Genomic DNA, 19219 nt, shown 5'->3' with positions numbered 1-19219 from the left:
CATCTTCTTGCTCACTGAGCTCCTTGCACACCCATCTTTTTGCTCATTGAGCTACTTGCAAACCCATCTCCTGTCTCACTGAGCTCCTTGCACACCCATCTTTTTGCTCACTGAGCTCCTTGCACACCCATCTCCTTGCTCACTGAGCTCCTTGCACACCCATCTCCTTGCTCACTGAGCTCCTTGCACACCCATCTCCTTGCTCACTGAGCTCCTTGCACACCCATCTCCTTGCTTACTGAGCTCATTGCACACCCATCTCCTTGCACACCCATCTCCTTGCTCACTGAGCTCCTTGCACACCCATCTCCTTGCTCACTGAGCTCTTTCCACACCCATCTCCTTGCTCACTGAGCTCCTTGCTCACCCATCTCCTTGTGCTCACTGAGCTCCTCTCACACCCATCTCCTTGCTCACTGAGCTCCTCGCACACCCATCTTCTTGCTCACTGAGCTCCTTGCACACCCATCTCCTTGCTCACTGAGCTCCTTGCACACCCATCTCCTTGCTCACTGAGCTCCTTGCACACCCATCTCCTTGCTCACTGAGCTCCTTGCACGCCGAGCTCCTTGCACACCCATCTCCTTGCTCACTGAGCTCCTTGCACACCCATCTCCTTGCTCACTGAGCTCCTTGCACACCCATCTCCTTGCTCACTGAGCTCCTTGCACACCCATCTCCTTGCTCACCGAGCTCTTTCCACGCCCATCTCCTTGCTCACTGAGCTCTTTCCACACCAATCTCCTTGCTCACTGAGCTCCTTGCACACCCATCTCCTTGCTCACTGAGTCCTTGCACACCCATCTCCTTGCTCACTGAGCTCCTTGCACACCCATCTCCTTGCTCACTGAGCTCCTTGCATGGGTGACTGACAAGATGATAATTGGTATTGGTTCTAGCCCTGCAGGCAGACAGCTTTCAGGGGGAGAGGCCACGGGAGTGGCTTTGTGCAGCATGGAATTTGTTCTCATCTAACTTCAGAAACACTGCTCTCAGCTCTCTCAGAGAGGAACAGGAGAGCGGGCTCCTGGCTGTGACAAAGCCAGCAGAGGGCTGCCTGACACTGGAGACTCCGCCGTCCAGATACAACTTTCTATGGCTTCTCGGATTGTTTAATATTTCCTTCCCTTCCTATAAGTGTGCTTCGGGGAGGGGCGAGAGCTGTGGGCAATGTGTCTTCTCCCTCGTTGTGCCTCCCTATGCCTGGGCTGAGTGTAGAAGCCGCACTCTCCCATCTGCTGGGAGCTCACAGGTCATCCTGCCATGTGCCTGAACAGTAGGACCAGTTGGAGCAGCAGTGGCTGACCCTAGGAGCTGACCTTGCCAGCCTGGTCCTTTCAGGAGCATGAATGGGGACAAGGGAACGTCCAACACCAGCGAATTATGCAACTCCACAAAATATCTAAATCCGGATCAGAGTCCAGCCATCAGCGCTGTGATGTTCTCCGCAGGGGTGCTGGGGAACCTAATTGCGTTGGTGCTTCTGGAGAGGCGCAGGCGGGAGTGCCGGGGGAAAATCTCTCTGTTCTTCATCCTGGTGACTGGTTTGGTTATCACGGACTTGTTGGGCACCTGCATGATTAGCCCAGTGGTGTTGGTATCTTATACCAAGGGACTCACTCTGTCCGCCTTGGACCTTTGCAGCTATTTTGCCTTTGCCATGACCTTCTTCAGTCTGGCCACCATGATGGGCCTCTTCGCCATGGCTGTGGAGCGGGCGATGGCCATTGGACATCCTTACTTCTACGAGAAGTTCATCAAGAAGCGATGTGGCATCATCACCTTCCCGATTATCTACTGCTTCTGCGTCTTCTTCTGCCTCTTACCATTCCTGGGCTTTGGGGAGTACATACAATACTGTCCCGGGACCTGGTGCTTTATAAACATGAGGGGCCACAAAAAGTACGGGTACACTAGCAATGTGTACGCCATGTTGTACGCCGCCATTCTGCTGATCCTCATCATCGCCGTGCTGACCTGCAACCTCATCGTCATCGTCAGTCTGATCAGGATGCACAGGAGGCAGAAGACGCGGCGGGTTGGCTCCCTGATGACCAACAAACGAGAGAGGATTTCCATGTCCGAGGAGATTGACCATCTCATTCTTCTGTCCATCATGACCATCACCTTCATTATCTGTTCAGTCCCTTTAACAGTAAGTTGTTTCCGGTGTTTTTCCAGAATCTGAATATTTTCATTTAAAAATAGGAGGTCATATATATATATATATATATATATATATATATATATATATATATATACTGTTCCTAAACTATACAGATCGCAGACAATCTGCCCGTTTACTACTTCCTTCAGATATTCTTAAGTCGTAAACTGTTCTCAGCAAGATTCTCTCATTTCTGCATCTTTCTTTTCCAAGTATCTAGATTTAACACTGGGTTCTATTTACTAAGCACTGGATGGAGATAAAGTGGAGATAAAGTACCAGCCAATCAGCTCCTAACTGACATTTTTCAAACACAGTCTGTGACATAGCAGTTAGGAGCTGATTGGCTGGTACTTTATCTCCAGCGACTATATCTCCGAGTCCCCTTAGTAAATAGACCCCTAAATTAAAACAACACTATACTTAGGATCTGGCCTGAAGATCGACACTGTCTAGGTCGACAATGTTTAGGTCGACCACTATAGGTCGACAGTCACTAGGTCGACATGGATGGAAGGTCGACAGGGTTTCTATGTCGACACGTGCTAGGTCGACAGGTCAAAAGGTCGACATGAGGATTTATTTATTTTTTGTGTCGTTTTCATCGTAGAGTGACCGGGATCCCAAATTAGTGCACCGCGTCCCCTCGCATGGCTCGCTTCGCTCGCCATGCTTCGGGCATGGTGCCTTCGCTCCGCTACCGCTTCGCTCGGCACACTTTACCGTTCCAATCGTAGTCCACGTGGATCGTTAAGTATGAAAAAATAAAAAAAAAGATTTAAAAAAAAAAAAACTCATGTCGACCTTTAGACCTGTCGACCTAGCACATGTCAACCTAGAAACCCTGTCGACCTTCCATCCATGTCGACCTAGTGACTGTCGACATATAGTGGTCGACCTAAACATTGTCGACCTAGACACTGTCGATCTAATGATCCACACCCGTTGGAAGTAAATTTGGCGTATTGTGCTTAAGTTAAGCGTGCATGGAAAAGGTGTGCAGAGCGGCGCGCATCTGGAGTGTGCACCTCTTCAGGCGTGAGTGCAGTTCCCACCAGAGGAGCTGATTCAGTGATGGGAGAATAGCCATGAATAGGAGCAGATTTGCACCTGGGTAAAACCATAGTGCACCTGCAGGTGGGAGAGATGTTAAACGTGCACAGAGAATTATGGTGCATACACACTTAGCGATATAGTAAACTATCGCTCATTTTCCCCCTCCTGAGCGATATAGTTTACTATATTGACCAGTGTGTATGCAGCTGACGACGGCCGATGCGCGGCCCCGCGGGTCGTTAATGAGCCTGGGTGTCGGCCACACATGCAGCTCAATTTGGACTCATAATCCAAAGCTGCATGTACAGCCCGGCCGCGGCATGACGTCACTGCGCGCTGCAAAAGCAGACGGTATTTACCCTGCATGCACAAACAACAAATGTATTTGCCCCCCTTGCATTGCAACATGCTTTTTCCAGGTACAAAGCTGCTCCGAATCAACCCCGACATGTGTGCAGGTCTGCATAAGGCGCGTGACCAAAACTGTATCAGTAATCATGCGCACGGAATTCTATTGGCTAATGAAAGTATCGGAATCTTCCTGTGTTACTTGTGCGGATCAAAAAATATATATATATATTTCGAAAAAACTTTATTATCACCACTCATGCTAGTATTAACACACAGCAAGGAACAGTGGGGGTCATTCCGAGTTGATCGCTCGCTAGCAGTTTTTAGCAGCCGTGCAAACGCATAGTCTCCGCCCACCAGGGATTGTATTTTCGCTTTGCAGAAGTGCGAACGCCTGTGCAGCAGAGCGCCTGCAAAAATATTTTGTGCAAAACAAGACCAGCCCTGTACTTACTCTTCGCGTGCGTTGATTCTAACGTTAGAGGGACGGCTTTTGACGTCACACACCCGCCCAGCGTTCACTCAGCCACGCCTGGGTTTTTACAAACTCCCTGAAAATGGTCAGTTGACACCCAGAAACGCCCTCTTCCTGTCAATCTTCTTGCGGCCGGCAGTGCGACTGAAAACGACGCTAGAACCTGTGCAAAACCACAATGCTCTTTGTACCCGTATGTAGCGCGTGTGCATTTCGGTGCATAGGCATGCGCAGATTAGACGTTTTTTACACTGATTGCTACTCAGCGAACAACGGCAGCTAGCGATCAACTCAGAATGACCCACAATACCCTTGCATTTAATGGCAAATAGGAAACCACTACCTCTTCCACTTGCTCCTGAATTGAGTGTAATATAAGACGATGATGAACGCAGACAGAGCTGGTGAGGTTACTGCTGTGCGACTACTGCTGGAGCAGGGGAAGGGATAACGGCTGAGCACAGAGCACTGAGGAAGGTGAGGAAGAGACGCCTACCCAGTCTATCTGCGAAGAAGTCATTTCATTTTATTAACTAGCACATAGAGTATCCTGTATTGCAATACAGGATACACCGCAGATCTCACATTCTATACACAGACTTTCTAAGACCGAATACTTGTCTAACCGAACATAGGGGCCTGTTGGGTTCTGCAGGCTGTCCTCGCGGAGAATGCTGTGAATTGAGATGGCAATTCTATTCCAAACGTGCAATCCATTTTCCCAGCAAATTGATGTTTTTATTGTGGTACGAATTCATAATCCTGCACTTAGAGGGGTTTCAAGCAAATTTAGCTAAAAACCTCAATAATGGGTTAAATGAATTGGGACAGGTATGGTGAGGTGTAATGATGGGGTACAGGTATGTGGAGGTGTAATGATGGGGGACAGGTATGGTGAGGTGTAATGATGGGGGACAGGTATGGTGAGGTGTAATGATGTGGGACAGGTATGGTGAGGTGTAATGATGTGGGACAGGTATGGTGAGGTGTAATGATGTGGGGACAGGTATGGTGAGGTGTAATGATGGGGGACAGGTATGGTGAGGTGTAATGATGGGGGACAGGTATGGTGAGGTGTAATGATGTGGGACAGGTATGGTGAGGTGTAATGATGTGGGACAGGTATGGTGAGGTGTAATGATGTGGGACAGGTATGGTGAGGTGTAATGATGTGGGACAGGTATGATGAGGTGTAATGATGTGGGACAGGTATGATGAGGTGTAATGATGTGGGACAGGTATGGTGAGGTGTAATGATGTGGGAGAGGTATGGTGAGGTGTAATGATGTGGGACAGGTATGGTGAGGTATAATGATGTGGGACAGGTATGGTGAGGTGTAATGATGTGGGACAGGTATGGTGAGGTGTAATGATGTGGGACAGGTATGATGAGGTGTATTGATGTGGGACAGGTATGGTGAGGTGTAATGATGTGGGAGAGGTATGGTGAGGTGTAATGATGTGGGACAGGTATGGTGAGGTGTAATGATGTGGGACAGGTATGGTGAGGTGTAATGATGTGGGAGAGGTATGGTGAGGTGTAATGATGTGGGACAGGTTTGATGAGGTGTAATGATGGGGGACAGGTATGGTGAGGTGTAATGATGTGGGACAGGTATGTAGAGGTGTAATGATGTGGGACAGGTATGGTGAGGTGTAATGATGTGGGACAGGTATGGTGAGGTGTAATGATGTAGGACAGGTATGATGAGGTGTAATGATGGGGGACAGGTATGGTGAGGTGTAATGATGGGGGACAGGTATGGTGAGGTGTAATGATGTGGGACAGTTATGGTGAGGTGTAATGATGTAGGACAGGTATGTGGAGGTGTAATGATGTAGGACAGGTACGATGAGGTGTAATGATGTGGGACAGGTACGGTGAGGTGTAATGATGTGGGACAGGTACGGTGAGGTGTAATGATGTGGGACAGGTACGGTGAGGTGTAATGATGGTGGACAGGTACGGTGAGATGTAATGATGTGGGACAGGTACGGTGAGGTGTAATGATGTGGGACAGGTATGGTGAGGTGTAATGACGGGGGACAGGTATGGTGAGGTGTAATGACGGGGGACAGTTATGGTGAGGTGTAAGGACGGGGGACAGGTATGGTGAGGTGTAATGACGGGGGACAGGTATGGTGAGGTGTAATGATGGGGGGACAGGTATGGTGAGGTGTAATGATGAGGGACAGGTATGGTGAGGTGTAATGATGAGGGACAGGTATGGTAAAGTGTAATGATGTGGGACAGGTACGGTGAGGTGTAATGATGTGGGACAGGTACGGTGAGGTGTAATGATGTGGGACAGGTATGGTGAGGTGTAATGATGGGGGACAGGTACGGTGAGGTGTAATGTTGCGGGACAGGTACGGTGAGGTGTAATGATGTGGGACAGGTATGGTGAGGTGTAATGATGTGGGACAGGTATGGTGAGGTGTAATGATGAGGGACAGGTATGTAGAGGTGTAATGATGTGGGACAGGTATGGTGAGGTGTAATGATGTGGGGACAGGTATGGTGAGGTGTAATGATGAGGGACAGGTATGGTGAGGTGTAATGATGAGGGACAGGTACGGTGAGGTGTAATGATGTGGGACAGGTACGGTGAGGTGTAATGATCAGAGGCGTATCTAGCACGGGGCGAGCAGGGCACGTGCCCTGGGCGCCGTGGCAGCCCTCGGAGGTACGCGCGTGCGCAACTTTGGAGGTGCGTGTGTGGCCTCGGAGGGAGGTGCAGGAGGTGAGCAGGGCAGGCTAAACTGTGTGTGTGTAATCTACTGTGTGTGTTTCTGGGGCTAGTGTGGTGTGTGTGTGGCTGGGGCTAGTGTGGTGTACAGTGTGTACATAGCTGTGTGGCTGGGGCTAGTGTGGTGTACTGTGTGTACATAGCTGTGTGGATGGGGTGTGGCGTGGGCACAGAGTGACGGGGGGGGGGGGGGGAGCACAGTGGGGCATGTAACTGGCACAGTGGGGCATGTATCTGGCACTGTGGGGCAATGTAACTGGCACTGTGGGGCATGTATCTGGCACTGTGGGGAAATGTAACTGGCACTGTGGGGCAATGTAACTGACACTGTGGGGCATTGTAACTGGCACTGTGAGGCATGTATCTGGCACTGTGGGACAATGTATCTGGCACTGTGGGGCAATGTATCTGGCACTGTGGGGCAATGTATCTGGCACTGTGGGGCAATGTATCTGGCACTGTGGGGCATGTAACTGGCACTGTGGGGCTTGTATCTGGCACTGTGGGGCATGTATCTGGCACTGTGGGGCAATGTAACTGGCACTGTGGGGCAATGTAACTGGCACTGTGGGGCAATGTATCTGGCACTGTGGGGCATGTAACCGGCACTGTGGGGCATTGTATCTGGCACTGTGGGGCAATGTAACTGGCACTGTGGGCCATTTTCACTGGCCACACCCCTTCTGGTGCGTGGCCACACCCCTTCTGAAGTGTGACCACGCCCATTTTTTCCCACCAAGCGCGCCTATGGCGCGCGCACATGCTTCTTTTAGTCGGGAGGGGGGGGGGCGCCATTTTCCAGCTTGCCCTGGGCTCCAAAAACCCTAGCTACGCCTCTGGTAATGATGTGGGACAGGTACGGTGAGGTGTAATGATGGGGTACAGGTATGGTGAGGTGTAATGATGAGGGACAGGTATGGTGAGGTGTAATAATGTGGGACAGGTACGGTGAGGTGTAATGATGTGGGACAGGTACGTTGAGGTGTAATGATGGGGGACAGGTATGGTGAGCTGTAATGATGAGGGACAGGTATGTAGAGATGTAATGATGTATGACAGGTATGGTGAGGTGTAATGATGTGCGACAGGTATGGTGAGGTGTAATGATGAGGGACAGGTACGTTGAGGTGTAATGATGTAGGGCAGGTGTGGTGAGGTGTAATGATGTGGGACAGGTATGTAAAGGTGTAATGATGTGGGACATGTATGTAGAGGTGTAATGATGTGGGACAGGTATGTAGAGGTGTAATGATGTAGGACAGGTATGGTGAGGTATAATGATGTATGACAGGTATGGTGAGGTGTAAATGATGTGGGGACAGGTATGTAGAGGTGTAATGATGTGGGACAGGTATGTAGAGGTGTAATGATGAGGGACAGGTACGGTGAGGTGTAATGATGTGGAACAGGTATGGTGAGATGTAATGATGTGGGACAGGTACGGTGAGGTGTAATGATGTGGGACAGGTATGGTGAGGTGTAATGATGAGGGACAGGTACGGTGAGGTGTAATGATGTGGGACAGGTATGGTGAGGTGTAATGATGTGGGACAGGTATGTAGAGGTGTGATGATGTGGGACAGGTATGATGAGATGTAATGATGTGGGACAGGTACGGTGAGGTGTAATGATGTGGGACAGGTATGGTGAGGTGTAATGATGTGGGACAGGTATGGTGAGGTGGAATGATGTGGGACAGGTATGGTGAGGTGTAATGATGTGGGACAGGTATGGTGAGGTGTAATGATGTGGGACAGGTACGGTGAGGTGTAATGATGTGGGACAGGTACGGTGAGGTGGAATGATGTGGGACAGGTATGGTGAGATGTAATTATGTGGGACAGGTATGGTGAGGTGTAATGATGTGGGACAGGTATGTAGAGGTGTAATGATGTGGGACAGGTATGGTGAGGTGTAATGATGTGGGACAGGTATGGTGAGGTGTAAAGATGGAGGACAGGTATGGTGAGATGTAATGATGTGGGACAGGTACGGTGAGGTGTAATGATGTGGGACAGGTATGGTGAGATGTAATGATGTGGGACAGGTACGGTGAGGTGTAATGATGTGGGACAGGTATGGTGAGGTGTAATGATGTGGGACAGGTATGGTGAGATGTAATGATGTGGGACAGGTATGTAGAGGTGTAATGATGTGGGACAGGTATGGTGAGGTGTAATGATGGGGAAAGGTATGGTGAGGTATAATGATGGGGGACAGGTATGGTGAGGTGTAATGATGTGAGACAGGTATGGTGAGGTGTAATGATGGGACAGGTATGGTGAGGTGTAATGATGTTGGACAGGTATGTAGAGGTGTAATGATGTGGGACAGGTATGGTGAGGTGTAATGATGGGGGACAGGTATGGTGAGGTGTAATGATGGGGGACAGGTATGGTGAGGTGTAATGATGAGGGACAGGTATGTAGAGGTGTAATGATGAGGGACAGGTATGGTGAGGTGTAATGATGTTGGACAGGTATGGTGAGGTGTAATGATGGGGGACAGGTATGGTGAGGTGTAATGATGAGGGACAGGTATGTAGAGGTGTAATGATGAGGGACAGGTACGGTGAGGTGTAATGATGTGGGACAGGTATGGTGAGGTGTAATGATGTGGGACAGGTATGGTGAGGTGTAATGATGGGACAGGTATGGTGAGGTGTAATGATGTGGGACAGATATTGTGAGGTGTAATGATGGGGGACAGGTATTGTGAGGTGTAATGATGAGGGACAGGTATGGTGAGGTGTAATGATGTGGGACAGATATTGTGAGGTGTAATGATGTGGGACAGGTATGGTGAGGTGTAATGATGTGGGACAGGTACGGTGAGGTGTAATGATGTGGGACAGGTATGGTGAGGTGTAATGATGGGGGACAGGTATGGTGAGGTGTAATGATGTGGGACAGGTATGGTGAGGTGTAATGATGTGGGACAGGTATGGTGAGGTGTAATGATGTGGGACAGATATTGTGAGGTGTAATGATGTGGGACAGGTATGGTGAGGTGTAATGATGTGGGACAGATATTGTGAGGTGTAATGATGTGGGACAGGTATTGTGAGGTGTAATGATGTGGGACAGGTACGGTGAGGTGTAATGATGTGGGACAGGTATTGTGAGGTGTAATGATGTGGGACAGGTACGGTGAGGTGTAATGATGGGGGACAGATATTGTGAGGTGTAATGATGGGGGACAGGCATATAGAGGTGTAATGATGGGGGACAGGTATGGTGAGGTGTAATGATGTGGGACAGGTACGGTGAGGTGTAATGATGTGGGACAGGTATGGTGAGGTGTAATGATGTGGGACAGATATTGTGAGGTGTAATGATGTGGGACAGGTATGGTGAGGTGTAATGATGTGGGACAGATATTGTGAGGTGTAATGATGTGGGACAGGTATGGTGAGGTGTAATGATGTGGGACAGGTATGGTGAGGTGTAATGATATAGGACAGGTATGGTGAGGTGTAATGATGTGGGACAGGTATGGTGAGGTGTAATGATGTGGGACAGGTATGGTGAGGTGTAATGATGGGGGACAGGTATTGTGAGGTGTACATTCATTTTCCTGTAGCCCAAAATACTTCCTTTTACTGTAAAGACTTCCTTTTGCTGAATAACAGTAATTGCTGGATATCATATTTCCACTATTACTAAAACAAGTCATGTAAAAATCAACTATATTTCTAGAGCCTCCAATCCTGTGGTTATGGTCACTGACAGCCTTCTGTATGGTGCCGCTGTCTCAGTTGGTGTACAGGAACTATCACCCTCTCTATCATGCACTACTGACAGGTTATCTGTTGTGTCTTCAGACCTTGTAGCGATTCCCGTGAATAGCCACCACTTGGGGGGGACCCGCTGCATGCACGTCTTATGATACAAATTCACTATTGCAAACAGTCATCTAATTGAATTGACCCCTTACAGCTGTTTTTGTCTGTATTATTTGCTTAGAGGGAGGCCTGCGTAACTTCATAGTAATGGGAATCTGTCTGGGGTTTCTATTCAGGCTTCATCTCTGAGCCACCCAAATGTTGACAGGAAACTGGGCTGTAAAGAGGCGTTTTCACGTAGGCAAAGTTCAGTGCAGGCGTGTTGATGAACCCGTGGAGTTTGCAGAGATGTAATTGTGAATACTCCGTTTCCAGATTTATCTTTTGCAGCTACAATAGAGTAGTAGTGAGTGCACCCTAATGAGGAACAGTCGCAAACCAGGCGCACACACCGCGGCGGCTGCATTATATAATGTGATTCCAATGGGGTTGGACTGAACATGGAAGCCGCAGCGATTCTCAGATACGCTGATGCAGCAGGAGGCGTCTGGTACAAGCAGATGCCTCCTGCTCGCATTTCTGATCCAGTGCTGCATCCAATGGCGCAATATCCGATCACCTGCGACACCAACAGACGGACGCGTGACCCTTTGGGTCGCACAGGCCAGCCGTGCGCAGCAGCTCTGTCCAAGAGGTCAGGAAATATCCGTCAGAAGGCAGAGACCCTGGCCTCAGCACTCCCACAAAGCCGAAGAGACGCCTCCTTTTTGTGAAACGGCCTCCGTTCCCCATTGCCCCCAAACTGCTTCAGACTGTCAATCACTTGAAGTCTGCAGCCGTACTGCGCCTGGCAATGGAGGACTCTTACTGCATATGAGCAGTACGGGTCAGGTGCATGCGCAATGTACCGGACGTCGGTACTTTGCGTGACTTTTTTTTTTGCGTCAAGATCAATGTGGTCAATCAAGAGGCGGTCGCTGGGCCGGAGAGGGCTGAACGGCGGCGTTAAGCCGCCGTTTAGTAGGCACAGTCTTGCCAACGCAGGCGTAGCCGGACCGTTGGGGGGGCGTGGCGCGCCAGCCGCAGGAGCTGTGCTGGGCGGGAGTTACTCCACAGATACAAAGGCATCGCCTCTGTGCGATGCTTTTGTATTTGTACGGGGGGGGGGGGGGGGGGGGGGGGGCGGCACTGACATGCGGGGCGGACTAGCCCTGTGCTGGGCGTCCCCCTGCACAGCTACGATCAACTCGGAATGACCCCCAATAATCTGTTTGCATCTAAATACAAAAAAACATGTAGAGTAACTTTCACACTATTTTTCACTATACCAAGAATAAAAGAAGAGGAAATAAAAATCACATATTAACCTACACATATTCATATAAAATAATGATCTCAGATATGGTGTTTCGGAGAGTCCTCTGTTCTGTGTTTAGTTCCCTTAACCTTAGAACAGCTTTGTTTACTTTGAAATAATTCAGAGGTTGCTTACTACATGATGCCAGATTTATCTGAAAGATCATCCCCATCCTAAAACACTGACTTGCAGGAGTAGATCAATAAACAAAGTGCTCTGGTAACAGAAGTACCTGAAAATATATAGGGGGGGGATTCAATTCAAAGCGATGTTGGCTATTTACCGTAGCAGAAATGACCGCACTAAGTTTTCCCTCAAACAGTAGCTATCTGTGTGTGGTAAAACATGTGACGCTGGCGAGACAGGGTGTAACGTTCCAGAACGTTCCATTAATTTGATGTGATGATTTTAATCCCCCCCCATAGTGTTCTGTAATTTCTTACAAATGCTTAACTACAGCTGATATGCTTTAAAACATATTTCAATACATGTTCCTTTTATATAAATAATAATTCAATTAAAAGTAGTAGCAAAAATAAAGTTGCAACTTCATTAATATTTATTTATTATCAGTTATTTATATAGCGCACACATATTCCGCAGTGCTTTACAGAGACTATTTGACCATTCACATCAGTCCCTGCCCCAGTGGAGCTAACACTCTATGGGGGTCATTCCGAGTTGTTCGCTCGCTAGCAGTTTTTAGCAGTCGTGCAAGCGCTAAGCGGTCGCCCACTGGGAGTGTATTTTAGCTTAGCAGAAGTGCGAACAAAAGGATCGCAGAGCAGCTACAACACAAAATTGTGCAATTTCTGAGTAGCTCCAGACCTACTCAGCGCTTGCAATCACTTCAGACTGTTCAGTTCCGGATTTGACGTCACAAACACGCCCTGCGTTCGCCCAGCCATGCCTGCGTTTTTCCTGGCACGCCTGTGTTTTTACGAACACTCCCTGAAAATGGTCAGTTGACACCCAGAAACGCCCACTTCCTGTCAATCACTCTGCGGTCAGTAGTGCGACTGAAAAGCTTCGCTAGACCTTGTGTAAAAAATACATCGGCCGTTGTGAAAGTACGTCGCGTGTGCGCATTGCGCCGCATACGCATGTGCAGAAGTGACTTTTTTGCTTCATCGCTGCGCAGCGAACATTTTCAGCTAGCGATCAACTCGGAATGACCCCCTATATTCCCTATCACATGCACACACACATTCACACTAGGGTTAATTTTGTTGGGAGCCAATTAACCTACTAGTATATTTTTGGATTGTGGGAGGAAACCGGAGTACCCGGTGGAAACCCACGCAAGCACAGGGAGAATATACAAACTCCACACAGTTAGGGCCATGGTGGGAATCGAACCCATGACCTCAGTACTGTGAGGCAGTTATATAGGGGGTGATTCAGTGCATTTACCCCGACGGTCTGCACATATGCAAAACGGGTCTTGCGTTCTCAGTGCGAGCGAACGCCTGATTGACAGGCAGAGGCGTTTGCAGGGGAGGGGAGGGGTGGGGCGGCTGGTAAAATGGGGGTGTGTTGGTCATGTTATCCGGGAGTGGCGAGGCCAAGGACTGCGTCGCGAGATGCAGTTTCCTTGGCCTCGCAAGCTGCCCTGCAAAGGCAAGGCTGAAAAAGCTTAGGATCACTCAGCCTGCCTGTGCAGATGAATGGTTGCAGTGGTCATCTCAGATGCGATCGCATCTCAAATGCAGAGAGGAGGTGGTATGGAGGCAGGAGGTGGTATGTACCTCCTCCTACATTTGCATTGCTAAGGTTTGCAGTTGCAATCCTTAGTGAATTAGGCCCATAGTGAGCAATTAATGATTGTGAAGGGCAGAGCCGGCCCTAAGCAATATGATGCCCTAGGCAAGATTTTGGCTGGTGCCCCCTAGCACCGCCGCTAGTTCTGCAGGAGATGCCTGGCATGAGTCAGTTGGCAGCTCTGTTAACGTTGGACGCCGTTTGTTTATGAAAATGCATCTTATTTGTATTACTATGTGGCTAAGACGCACAAGCAGCTTCTGCTGATTAAAAGGATATGCGACATGCCTATATTCTATGTGCGACTGCAGCTGTATCTGCATATGATATGCTACATTACAGTGATTCACAGGAATACACTGCAACGTAGCATTTCGTATGTAGATACAGCCGCAGTCACACACAGAATATAGGCATGTCGCATATTATTTTAATCAGCAGAAGCTGCTGGTGCCCCTAAGCATACCAAATGCCCCAGGCACTTGCCTAGTTTGCCTATGCCTAAGGCCGGCTCTGGTGAAGGGGCAACTGTCCTTTTAAGATTGAATGTTAGAATGTTTAGTTCTGCTTTAAAAATAGAACTTAGGACCTTCATCAGTAAGGATTGTAGATTCTACTAAAAAGCAGACTGCAATCCTGTCAATCGCATTCTGCGGGCCGCTACCAACCGCCCACTAAATGCAATCACGCTCTAGTTGCTATCGCGCCGCGATTAGCATGGTTGCAGAAACTATGGAAGCCTCCTGCCGGCACAGCATGTTTCTCTGCCCGTAACAGCTTTTAGATAAAATAATTAGTTTGTAATAGAAATTGTTTTGATGAATCCAGTTTAATAAATCAATACCAACATAATGTATCACTATATCCGGAAAGTCTGTAATTGCTGCATTTCTCTAGTGTCCTTGCACAGAGCACTGCACACTCAGGGGCAGATTTAAGAACAAGTGATATTCACGTTATCACTCACTACGAATGATAAACGGTGCTCCAGCCAATCGGCTCCTGTCATGTGTTTGAAAAATGACCGGTAGATAATAATTGGTTAAAGCACCATTTAACATTCGTAACGAGCGATGACATGAATATTAGTCGTTGATAAATGTCCCCATTACTCTGACTGCAGGAAGTGTTTCTATGTTTCCGTGCAATGACGGAGCTAGCTGTGACTTCTTTGTACAGCGTGGTCAGCGCTATATTCAGTGAATGGAATGTTTCATTATTTGGCTTCTTGGGTTTTGTCTGCCCCTTTTTGGGGGTTATTTTACATCCTATTAAAGCTATTGGCTTATACACCAGCTCTTACAGGCGGAAAATGCGATTATAAAATGATGTGAATTTTCCATTCCCAAAGTGGATTGTTTTTAATCAAGAACTCCATGAAAACACTCCATCCACTGCTAGACATCCACCCACACCCCTAATTGCATGACAACGGAGAAACACCAGAGTATGGAGTGCAGTCTCCTTTGCTGGCAACGTAAGCAGGCGGACGTCTCTGAGACGCTGAGCCATTGCGTGCTGTGTGACGGAGGGTTATCTGGGAGCAGCACTCTACAACCGGCAAATCTCACACCAAGCCCCGGTCAGGCGTCTCATTCATGGGTCTCTTTGCAGAAACTGCATCTAGCCAATACCGAACTTCTATGGACACAAAATAAACAATTTTCTGCTGACATGAAATCAAGACACGCGGGTAGTGTCGATGCATAAGACACCCGGGTAGTGTCGACACATACAATAAGACACGCGGGTAGTGTCGATGCATGACATCCAGGTAGTGTTGACACATAAGATTCCTGGGTAGTGTCGACACATACGGTAAGACATCCAGTTAGGGTCGATACATAAGACACCTGGTTAGGGTCAATACATAAGACACCCGGGTAGTGTCGACACATAAGACATGCGGGTAGTGTTGACACATAAGACACCCGGGTAGGGTCGATACATAAGACACATGGGTAGTGTCGATACATAAGACACACGTGTAGGGTCGACACACAAGACACCCAGGTAGTGTTGACACAAACGGTAAGACACCCGGTTAGGGTCGATACATAAGACACCTGGTTAGGGTCGATACATAAGACACGCGAGTAGTGTTGACACATAAGACATGCGGAAGTGTCGACACATACGACATGCGGTGGTGTCGACACATAAGACATACGGTAGTGTCAACACATAAGACATGTGGGTAGTGTCGACACATAAGACACCCGGGTAGAGGCAGTATACAAGACCCCAGGGTAGAGGCAATACATAAGATTTATTAACCATACATCTGTGGTTGATTCCTACAGCCAGGAAACACATGGTACACATTGCGTGGCAGCACGGCAGCATGAAACGTGACTTGTGTCTTCCTGTGTCACTGCGGTTTTATTCCGGTCATAAAAGAGCAGACTGCAAATTCTGGCAGCACATCAGCCCGTACCACCTGTGACCTTCACCCCAGCCTATAGTACATAGCTCATAACAGGGTGTTATTACAGATATATCATTCCTCTCACATGCAGGATCTCCACCTAGCTGACGGGACACTACTGAGATCATGTGGACTCTACACTAGTATCACTGTCACCACCTCTCTTCTCCTGTATGTCATCCTTATTCTTATCTCCCAGGGTGTATATATATGTATATGTGTGACCGGCGGTCAGGAAGCGGCCAGTCACAATACCGATCCCGGGATCCCGGCTGTTAGATGGCCATCGGGGGGAGGTGAGCGCAACGAAGCCCCGTGTGGGTTCGTTTGTGGGTGGTAAATGACCGTTTATTGGGAGTGTCCGGAAAAACGCAGGTGTTCCCAAGTGTTTTCAGGGAGGGTGTGTGACGTCAGCTCTGGCCCCGATCAGCCTGTTGTGATCGCACTGTAGGAGTAAGTTCTGGGCTACGAGGAAACTGCACACAGTGGATATTTGCAGCTCGGCGTACACATGGGATCACACACTTGCACGGGCGAATTTACACTCCCCCTGGCCAGTAACTATCTGTTTGCAAGACAGCAAAGTTAGTAGCCCAGCGATCAGGGCTGAATTACCCCCACAGATCTCAGGACCAGCTGCTTCTCCCATGGGCAGCTTTACGTGACTTGCTCACGTGTTAGTAGCCCCAAACATCTTTTTATGTTACTCCTTTAAAGGAAAAACTGCAAATACTGTTTACAAAGACATTTTGTGATCAGTGTTTACAATATAAAATATGCATCACACAATGGGGGTCATTCCGAGTTGATCGCTCGTTGCCGATTTTCGCAACGGAGCGATTAAGGCGAAAATGCGCATGCGCTAAGTATTTTAGCACAAAACTTAGTAGATTTACTCACGTCTGAATGAAGAATTGCGATGTGTGGCATAATGTATCACGGACATTGTATGTGGTATAATATCTCGGGCATTGTAGAGTGTGGTATAGGGGGTCATTCCGAGTTGTTCGCTCGTTGCCGATTTTAGCAATGGAGCGATTGAGGCAAAAATGCGCATGTGCAGGGTACGCAGTGCGCATGCGGTAAGTATTTTAGCACAAAACTTAGTAGATTTACTCCTGTCCGAACGAAGAATTTTCATCGTTGAAGTGATCGGAGTGTGATTGACAGGAAGTGGGTGTTTCTGGGCGGAAACTAACCGTTTTCTGGGAGTGTGCAGAAGAAAAGCAGGCGTGCCAGCATAAAACGCGGGAGTGTCTGGAGAAACGGGGGAGTGGCTGGCCGAACGCAGGGCGTGTGTGACGTCAAACCAGGAACGAAACTGACTGAACTGATCGCAGTGTAGGAGTAAGTCTCGAGCTACTCAGAAACTGCTAAGAATTTTCTATTCGCAATTCTGCTAATCTTTCGTTCGCAATTCTGCTAAGCGAAGATACACTCCCAGAGGGCGGCGGCCTAGCGTGTGCAATGCTGCTAAAAGCAGCTAGCGAGCGAACAACTCGGAATGACCCCCAATATTAGATGGCACTACTGTCTTTGTAAAATTAGTTCCGCTGAGCAATAATAGATGTATATAGATATTTTCAGTCTTAAAATTGAAGCATTTTGTTTCTTGTTCATCATACATAGGTTGCATTGAAGTAAATCAACTCGCATCTTTTTCATTATCGGCTGTAATATAAAAGGGACAGAATAATACACTTCTCACACTGCTGTCTTATTGGGGGTCATTCCGAGTCGATCGCTCGCTGACGTTTTTCGCAGCGCAGCGATCAGGTCACTACTGCACATGTGTATGCACCACAATGCGCAGGCGCGTCGTACGGGTACAAAGAGGATCATAACTGGGCGATGGATTTAACTAAGAATCCATTCGCACAGCCGATCGCAGGGAGAGGGCGTTTGTGGGTGGCAACTGACCGTTTTCTGGGTGTGTTTGGAAAAACGCAGGCGTGTCCAAGCGTTTGCAGGGCGGGTGTGTGACGTCAATTCCGGGACCAGAAAGACTGAAGTGATCGCAGCGGTTGAGTGAGTCCAGAGCTACTCAGAAACTGCAAAAAAAAATTTGGTCCCGCTCGGATGCACATGCGATCGCACACTTGCAAAGCGAAAATACACTCCCCTGTGGGTGGCGACTATGCATTTGCACGGCTGCAAAAAGTAGCTAGCGAGCGATCAACTCGGAATGACCTCCATTGTTGGGTTAACCCAGGTTGTGGCGGTGAAAGGGTCCCCTAAAATGAAAAACAGGTCCATTGACCCAGGAATCTCACCTGGGTAGCTTGCAGGTTTGCAATGGAAAAGACCCGGATTAAGGAGCAGTCTGAATGGGTTAATGGCGTTTGGAGATGAAATCCTCTCCAAGCACCAGCAGAACATTTCCACGTGTGGAGTGTAAACGGCGCCAACTTAGAAATAACCAGGGCCTGTCTGGGACAGTTTTCCTAATTCTGGGTCAGACCCAGGTTTTTGCTGTGAAAGGGGTAAGAATTGTCATGTTATTGGTAGCCCAATTATGAATTGTTCTATCTTTATTTGTTTTTCTTTTCATTTTACTATATAACTTATTTCCTGGGGATTGCTGACTGCAGCTCCGCTCCACGCCCCAGGCCACGTGTATGACGTCAGGACATTCTAAGCAGCGAGAGTTTTTTTTCTCTTTCTTTCTATTGATTTAGTACTGTAGAGACAAGTTCTTGAAAAGAAAGGGTGGTGATAGTTTTGCACGCAGGAGACAGCTGCCGTCACTTCATACACTGGCACCCAGCCACGTGATAGTAACAGCTGGGCAGGGAAGCAGGGTGCAGTGTCCCAGTGGCACTGTTTTACGGACTCGCAACTTCCACGCGTCAGTGAATTATGTGGATGTCATGAGACACAGTTATAAACACCTCACAGCTGTACCATACAAGTGATGTGAATAAAAGCTACAGATGTGTCCTCACTTACTGGTTGTCCATACACCATATGGTGATAAAACTCATTGCGTATGATAAATGGTACTCTACCCAACCAGCTTCCAACTAGTGCCAATTTTTACCTATGGGCTGCAGGACTACAGCCCCCTTCCCCCCCTTCCCCCAGGTAAAA

The 19219-nt window shown here is 48.3% G+C and overlaps 1 protein-coding gene across 1 annotated transcript in view; it reads left to right on the top strand.

Annotated features, from left to right (window-relative positions):
* The first annotated feature begins 973 nt into the window (after positions 1-973).
* The window catches only part of LOC134981180 (prostaglandin E2 receptor EP2 subtype-like), a 52265-nt gene continuing 34019 nt past the window's right edge, over positions 974-19219 (top strand). Inside the window, exon 1 of the mRNA XM_063948404.1 lies at positions 974-2155. Coding sequence (XP_063804474.1) covers positions 1346-2155 — 810 coding nt within the window. The 5' untranslated portion in view covers positions 974-1345. The remainder of the gene's footprint in view (positions 2156-19219) is intronic.

The sequence above is a fragment of the Pseudophryne corroboree genome, chromosome 12 (assembly GCF_028390025.1).
Source record: "Pseudophryne corroboree isolate aPseCor3 chromosome 12, aPseCor3.hap2, whole genome shotgun sequence".
Lineage (NCBI taxonomy): Eukaryota > Metazoa > Chordata > Amphibia > Anura > Myobatrachidae > Pseudophryne > Pseudophryne corroboree.
The sequence above is the reverse complement of the archived record's forward strand: the minus strand, read 5'-3'. Positions and strand labels throughout refer to the sequence as shown.